Source organism: Nicotiana sylvestris, chromosome 4 (assembly GCF_000393655.2).
Source record: "Nicotiana sylvestris chromosome 4, ASM39365v2, whole genome shotgun sequence".
In the NCBI taxonomy this organism is placed as follows: Eukaryota; Viridiplantae; Streptophyta; class Magnoliopsida; order Solanales; family Solanaceae; genus Nicotiana; species Nicotiana sylvestris.
Window position 1 is genome coordinate 140,777,956 of NC_091060.1, and position 8,451 is coordinate 140,786,406.

The 8,451-nt window shown below is 35.7% G+C and overlaps 1 protein-coding gene across 3 annotated transcripts; it reads right to left on the reverse strand.

The window, feature by feature from the left end:
* Positions 1-133: 133 nt before the first annotated feature.
* Positions 134-8,244, reverse strand: LOC104212378 (GATA transcription factor 25-like). Of its 3 annotated transcripts, none has more exons than XM_009761607.2 (12): positions 8,116-8,244; positions 7,400-7,558; positions 6,379-6,483; positions 6,129-6,236; positions 4,777-6,024; positions 3,977-4,060; positions 3,769-3,902; positions 2,314-2,394; positions 1,895-2,000; positions 864-923; positions 570-764; positions 134-488 (listed from the first exon to the last, which is right to left on the reverse strand). In XM_009761607.2, the coding sequence occupies exons 5-11, from the start codon at positions 5,041-5,043 to the stop codon at positions 660-662; spliced, it is 837 nt and encodes a 278-aa protein (XP_009759909.1). In that variant the 5' UTR covers positions 5,044-6,024; positions 6,129-6,236; positions 6,379-6,483; positions 7,400-7,558; positions 8,116-8,244; the 3' UTR covers positions 134-488; positions 570-659. The 3 variants fall into 3 exon arrangements, with proteins under 3 accessions (XP_009759909.1, XP_070027729.1, XP_009759910.1); XM_070171628.1 differs by having other exon boundaries at positions 4,777-6,038; XM_009761608.2 differs by having other exon boundaries at positions 4,777-6,236; positions 8,139-8,244.
* Between the last annotated feature and the right edge of the window lie 207 nt (positions 8,245-8,451).

Consider the following 8,451-nt stretch of genomic DNA (forward strand, 5'->3'; position numbering starts at 1 on the left):
AGAGGGAAGAAACTGCCTAACAGAATTTACTATGACAACCCTACCCAAACCACTTACATACTTGGGAATATCTCGTAGACAGTTTTCTGGAGGTTAAATTCCTCTTGTGATACACCAATAACAATAACAGCAAACAATGTACAGTACATAACTTTTAAAAATAGAGTATTCTTTTTCTCTACTCACTCTTTGGCAGAAGCAGGGGGAGTCGAGGATACGAAAATAAAATATACATCATGTATACGAGAAGAATATAGATAAAACGATCATTCATCACTAGTTTGTTACTAATACAATTCTGATTACCCAAAGAGGGAAAGTTAGATATACTAAAGGTTAAAAGGCGTTTGTTAATGTTACTGAGAAGTTCAATCTAGATGCTGCATACGTAACAAGAGCTAATCTACACTGGTATATTTACAAGGGCAAGAGAAATCCTTTGCTTTCACCAGTAAATTCTCGCTAAGTTGTTAATCTGTCAATATAAACTTCAAAAGAAAGGCGAAAATTAGTGAAAATTCTCGACAATATCGTCAAGCTGTTCAAAAAGTTATGGTGATGAAATGTACCTGTAATAACTAATAAGTACATGAAATCCTTCAGTCGGATGATCAGATGACATATTGATGTACTATGACTCTCTTTCTAAGGCATCAAAGTCATTGTTGAGCTGCCAGAACGGAGGAATCACTGGCCGAGGAAGAAACTTGACAAGAGAGATAACGGGGAGGAGCTCCATAGTCAGAGTTGCTATGATCTTCATCCTACATGGATTAAGAAGTAGGCCATGCAAAATAGCTTTGAAAAAAGTCAAATTTTACAGCAACATAGGACCACTATTCAGAAACCAATAAACCAATTACCTCTAGTTCCGTGAGCAGAGTATTATCATTGGATGCCGTATAGAGATTCCTCATGATCCCCTGCAGAGTGATACAATAAGAAGTAAGGAACAATAGGTTATAAATGTTTTCTTCCTAAGAAGAAATTGTTCAAAAGTATGTTAGAGGAGCCGTGTATCAAAGATGGCTCTAAATTTACAGTCAAGGCAGCATACAACTGTCTATCATCTAGAGGACACCCCAACTATCCTTGGCCTTGGAAAAAGATTTGGAAGATCAAAGTACCATTCAAAGTTATTTGCTTTTCATGGATAGTGGTAAGAAAAGCCTGCCTCACTCTAGAAATTCTCCAAAGAAGAGGTATTCAGACCAGCTCTACATGCTTTCTATGTCAACAGGAAGATGAAACCAATGAGCATCTTTTCTTACATTGTGTTATTACTAGACAACTTTGGAAGATCTTTATAGCACTAGCTGGTACTGTTTGGGTGATGCCCAAAGACACCATTGGCCTGATATGCAGCTGGAACAGTATTTAGGGGAAGAACCTGTCACAAGGAATGGTGGAAGATTGTTCCAGCTTGCATATGGTGGACAGTTTGGCAGGAGAGGAATGCAAGATGTTTTGAAGGCAAGAGCAGTTCAACACAGAAAATCAAGAGTTCTTGTATTTCTCTTTTTAATTTTTTCTGTAAAGAACAGTTGATAGGTGACGCAGAATCACTACTAGACCTTTTTGATTCTCTGTAAGATTTTCAGGGGCTGTACTTGCAAATATTAGATACCAGCCCAATTTTTTGGGTGCTGAAGAATATCATTGTTACCTTTTTCATAAAATAGAACAAGGATTAGATTTGGTTTAATACACTTTCAGACTTGGTATTTGGAAGACAAGTCACTATCTGTTTCCTACTCCTACCAGGTATGGACTCCATTTTTTCTATATAGACCAAATCTTAGTAATTTAACAGGATGTCTGGTAGTAAAGAGAGAGGATAATGTAAATGAAGAGGGAAGCCCTTGAGTAAACAATTGGTGCTTGACATGCCAACCTTATTTGCCCAAGTGAGGCCACATGCATTGCAAAGAGTCCTTGGGCCAGCAGGACCACGCCTCATCATAGGGGTGTCCTTTGAACTAGTTCCACAATGGATGCACCTAAGAAATGAGAAAGAAAGAAAGAGAGAATTAACATTTTCAAAGACACTATTGTTTTGGGTAAACAATTAATCATCAAAATTAAGAAGAGAAGAATAGTGCTAGATAGGTGATGGTTAAAAGACTAAGTAGAAGCCAGAACATCGCTGAGCAGAGACTTATAACTTGCAAAATAACACACCCAACATCAACCAACTATTTCTTGCATGCAAAAGTAGTTAAACACTAACCAAACATACACATAAACTAATTTTTTAGAGAAGACTATTCTTCAAGAAAAAAGCAAGACTCTTGCTCATACTCCAAAGCATACCAAGTTTCTTCTGGTGGGTTGTCATCCTGTTTTGGTTCACCTGAGCCTTTTCGAGCAAATTGTCCATTCTTGCGCTGCATCCTGATTATAGATAAACGTGAATAAAAAGCAGAAGAAAATCAAACTGAAATAGTAGAACAGCTGTTAAACCCTATGTTGCTCGGACTCGCCGAAAATGTCGCCGGGTGCGTGTCGGATACTCCAAAAGTAGTGTATTTTGGAGAATCCGCCACGGGTGCGGCAACATTTTGGAGAGTTCGCGCAACATAGGTTAAACCTACCATATTTTGTTGACATTCCACAACCTGCTATACCAATTACCAAGGACGAAAAACTGTGGAAGGTGCCAAGGTGATAGATAAGTGTGTCTGTGTGTACAAGAGCTATTGTCACTTAGGAAATGTTTTGCCTCGTATTGCAGCATTTCACTTCTTACAACAACAACTACTACAAAAAACCCAGTGGAATCCCACAAGTGGGGTCAGGGGAGGGAGCATTTCACTTCTTAGAGCAATGAAATTCTAGCAGATCATCTTATATGTTAAAAAACAAGTAATGAATGGAAATGTCATAATCATCGGGAGTGTTACTTTTCAGAATCAACTTTCTAAAACAATTTTCTTTGATGATTCCAGTGTTGTTGCAGAATGCCATATGACTATGATTAAAATAGTACATCTTCGTCAATCAACACACTCGGTAACTCAGTGTATTTCTCCTAGCATATTACACAGCCAGTTCAAATAATTTTGGCTCGAGACTGGACGTCCCCAGTTAATTGAATCAAGCAAAACTATCTTTGACCATTTTATTTCCCTAAATCAAAAGAGAAAAGTTCTGGAAGGAAGAAGTTTCCAAGCATCAGAATTTGGAAATAATCTAATAGTTGTGTGCTACAGGAAACTGAATGTGAAATACATCACTAATTATTTTTTCGTACAAATTAAAAGCGAAAGACAGAATCATGGTTTCCCAATAATAAAGTATGATAAATAAGGAAGATAGCCACAAGAACACTCACATATAAACACAAGGTAACGGGAGGCTTATATAGTAATAATGGTTTCATGGAGACTAATTTAGTAAAAATGGTTTCATCAAGTCATGGAGGTACCGAACAAACTTATCCAGTTAAAGTCATGTAAACTTTGTATGCAAAAGCTTTTATTTGTAAATGTGATTGCAATATATTTTTTATTTTGCAGTCTTCCAATCTCTCTCAGCGAGTAATGTGTTGTTCATCACTGCATGCCTAGGAATTAGGAGATTGACCTCACTTACCATCAGTGGTAGAACTTTTGGCTTTTGTTGACAAAATTTGACTGGCCCTGATAGGGCTTAATTTCATAGAGAAAGCATGTGCATAAGTTCACTGGACTATTAAAATTTCTGCTCTTCTTGAAACAAAAAAGAGGAGATAGAAATTCCATCTAGGCAGTAAATCAGTCAATTTACCTAAAAGCAACTTCTTGGCGGACATCGTATCTGATTTTCTTTCCATAGCATCGCCTTTTCCTCTTTTCACGAAATCTAATGAGGGATTCAAGTCTTTTTGGATCTGCACAGTGCAATGGATAGTCCACAGAGTCCTAAGGCAAAAGGAAGCCAAATATTACAAGGGTGCAGAAGCAAACCAAAAGAAGAAACTTGCATAAAAGGATACCTCCTGGTTTGGACTTGCCAAACCTACAGTTTGCATGCCCGGAGAATACTCAAATCCACCCAAAAGTTGAAAGACCGATTGGACCTATGACAATGAATCATCCTTAGTCAAAAGCCTCACGATCAAATTAAATAAATATTCAGCCAAATGCAACAAGTGAGTTTTCCAATTGCCATTGCCCATTAGAGGCTGAAGCCAAGAAACAAGCCAATGGAGAAATAATTAGCTATAGGTATAACTATTGCAGGGTCGTCGAAAAAAGTTTCTTGTTCATCCAACAACAACAACTACTACTACAGCTTAATTGAAAGTAATTGATTCGTCTATATGAATCCTCAATATCAATCCCGCTGCTAAAACCCCTAAAAACTTTCCTTTATTGCATCAAAGAATAGCAAAGCCCTGAAACAATCAAGCTACAATTTCAAGGATAAGCTAACATTGATTATTGATCTCATATTTTGGCTTCCTTGAATCTGATTGATCAAAATGAGACCGGTTTTCAAACACATTTAAGCACATCAAACGCCCTAAGTACACTAGCTCAATCTCTATGAAATAAAATAGAGAAAAAGACTGAAACACATCAGAAAAGAGATTAATAAAATCAATGATATCAAATCCAACCGCCCCTGAATCCCAAATTAGTTTGTGTCATATATTAATCCTTTGGGCATACTTTAAAAGTCTTAACTACATTATTTTCTTACTAACCGTCAACTTATCCACATACATAATACACTATACGAATTACACGTCGAATAGACAATAAAACGAAAGCAAAATCTTAAAGTACTCACCTTGTGAGTAGTAACGCCATCAAAAACGAAAACTTGGCCACGAAACGATAGAGTGAGCTGGTTCAAATTAGCCTCTCCATTTTGAAAAGCAACATGATCAGAAGCACTATAAACTGTGTAATGATGAGGCATTGTAACCTTAACACCACCCACCCCACCTTCATACCCAATCGGAAAGTCGACCGCCTTATCAGTACCGGCGGGAACTTCCTCGCCGGCGGCGGAAAAATGGTCATCCACATTCAGAGCTTGAATATCAGAATTCATTTTTTTTCACTTTACAGAATGTAATAAAACCCTATTCGTAAAAAACTTTATTACTACTATATACAAATGTCGATTTCGTACAGACATTTCTTTTGCTCTGTGTGTGTGTGTCTTGGTTGCTGTGTGGGAAAGAGAAGAATGGTGTGAGAAGCGAGGAGAAAGAATTTGACCCTGAAATTTGAAGATAATTACGTGATTGACCAACTTGTAAAAGCGGGAAAATGGGGATATTTTTGGAAATTCGAGAACAATGCGTGAACGGAAAATTCTCTTCCGTACTGCAAAGAACAGAGTGCCTTTCCGCGCTTTTTTTTCGCTCTTTCTTTTCAATTCAATAGAACTAGTATCCGTAAATATAATTTTGATAAGAAAATATTATTTATAAAATGCGGTAGACACAAAAGATTAAAATAAGGTGTGAGAAATTAGGAAGCTTCTTAAGAAACAAAATAACTTTGGTTGAAAAACAGAATTATCTTCATTGCATTCTTACTTTGGTTCATCATAAAGGTAAAAGGCTCTCATAAGCAAAACGAAGAGCTATAACTTTACGCTAGTCATGAATGTTAGCATAATTATCTTCATTGCATTTCCTCCGTTTCCTTCAAACTTTGGTTACTCCCTTTCTAATTGGTTGAAAAACAGAATTATTTTTTGGTTTGCAATTGACTCAATATATAAGGCAACTCATGCTTTTATATACCACTCTTTCAACCTAAATATTCAATAATTATAGAAATAGCTTGCTCTCCTCCATTGTTCTATAATCCAAAAAGATAAGCATAGCGTTCATACATGAGTTGTTATTCACTAAAAAAACTTTCCTTAGAAGCTCGACAAAGGAATAATCAGCAGAAGCAGCTTGGACTACGAACAGAAAAGATGACGACAACATTCTTGAGGAACCGTCATCCGTTCCTACATTCTTCAACTCTTAGATTGGATTTACTTCACATGTCTTTCAGACCTCTTGACTTGTAACTGAAGACAAATTTCTTTGTAGAAGTGAAATATTTCGTTTATAAACCTATTGCAGCAAGACTAAGTAAAATAATAAGAAAATAAAAGAACTGTGAGGCGCTTACATTCCCTCTGCCATTAAGTCTTTTCACCCATGATATGACACTAACAGTACGTGCAATAAATTGAGGAGGCTTCATTAATGATAAATCACGGAATTAATCATACTTTTGCTGTCAAAGTAACAAAGAGCACAATCAAATAATAAAGTATCAAAAAATATCTAGCACCTAGCAGTAAGCTACTGAAAACCAGCGACATTAGGAAATTTATCATATTGAGTATGAGGATAAGCATATTAGCCTTTTTATTTACCAAATTTATCTTGTCGAATGGACCTCCAACAACATTAGGAGATAAATAATCCTTCGACTTCGATGGTAATATAGAGAACTTTATTTTATCTCCTGGAATTTTTACCTGAAGGAACAAAAGGGCTCATCGTATTAGTATAATTTATCATAAGAAAATATTACTTGAAAAATACGATAGAAATAAAAGAGCATGAAAGAATTATGATTTTGTTGTATTCATTGGCTCGTTATATATGTTGAAGTATTTTTTCTCTTCATAATATTTATGTACATAATCGACACTCATTGTACGTTTCAAACAAACACAAAATAAGTCAACTCAATGGTAGACTAAAACCTGCTTCAAATCACCTTTAATAAAATAGAATATCACAGTAGTAACAAACTAATTTTGAAACCAACATCTTTTGAATTCCAGAAAATTAGTAAAGAAATTAATTAATAGAACCAAGTATTAACTCAATCCAAGCATGTAATGAAGATAATTTTCAAAACAAGAAGCACGACAGTTGCGTTCCGGGATTCCAACAATGGAAGAAACTTCCAAGCAAGCACATAATTTCAATTCTTACTTAGTAACTTGGAAATAGATAGTGATAACTTTCAAAAACTGATTTATCCTCTTAAACCAAATGAGAAAGGCACATAACATGTGCTGCTCATTTCACAAAATAACTCAAATAGCACAAACGACATAGAACTATAAATTTAAACACACCTCATGTATTGACATGAAGTAAACAAAGGAGGAAAATCAATTCTTGCTATCACTATAAATTTTAAACCCATCGTTTCAAACAAACATAAAATAATTTATCAGCTGCAGTTTAATTTTTTTACCATATAAGAAAGTAGATTAAAAAACGTGATGTAATAATACTGGAGACATGTCTTGACATAACAGCTTCTAACATCATTGATGGAGTACTATATAAGAGAAAAAACTAGTAAATAAATAATGCAGCATAAATGGTATTCCAAAGTAGAGCAACCAAACAAAAGGTAAGCAATAGTAAACATACCCAAGAAAGTTGTTAATGCGCATAACCAACATATGCACCATATGCATATAGCGAAGGATCCTGGGTGGCTCCATACGCGTAGGCATCATAACCTTGTCCATAGCCATAATAAGCGTTCCATTGACTCGGATCAGCAGACTGACTCCAAACACCAGCGTCCTGCAAGATAGCACCATATTAAGCAAATGCTAAACAATTAATAACTCATGGAATATAAGCAATTCAGATCTATAGTTGATACCAACATGCTGAATAACAGTTTGCATCTTGCATATACAGACATCACATAAATGTCGATATGAATAGGTCCATATATAGCACAGAAGATTTTATTATGTTTGTGGTAAATATTGACCTATCTTGAATGGATAACTTTTTCAGAGCCTGATACGAATTTGTTCCAATCACTGGCTACAGTTAACCCGATGGTCATTCCTTCAAACTCTTCTGACTTTAAATGGCTTATTAATGAAGAATTTTACCAATATTAAACAATTTTATGACATGGATAACCTCTTCATGACACTTGCATAAGATCCTAAAGACTGCACTTTGTGGCTAAAAATAAAAATCTACAGGATTATTTTCACCTGCTTAACTGTCGGACTCCTGCAACAATTTTATGACATGAATAACTTCTTCGTGACACCTTCCTAAGATCTTAAAGAATAAAGTGTGTGTGGCTAACAATAAAAATCTAGAAGGATAATCTTCACCTGCTTAGCTGTCGGACTCCTACCTTATGAAACACGAACAACTTGTTGACCAACCGCAGCACCCTGCATTCTCTGGATTGCTTCTTCAGCAGATGACATGTATAGTGAATATTAAGGGACAAAACTTGAAAGCAGAGTAAAAATGCTAGGAATAAGTAAAAGATCAATATCTCTATGATTTAACGTATTTGTATCTTACAATCAACTGTAATAGGCAGCTATCACACATCAAGTTTGGCAGACAGATACACTTACGAATCCGGAACCAAAATGTGGTTCTTTTGAACAAGTAGCACATTAATAGGTGTAAAAAAAAGATGACATTTTTATATATAG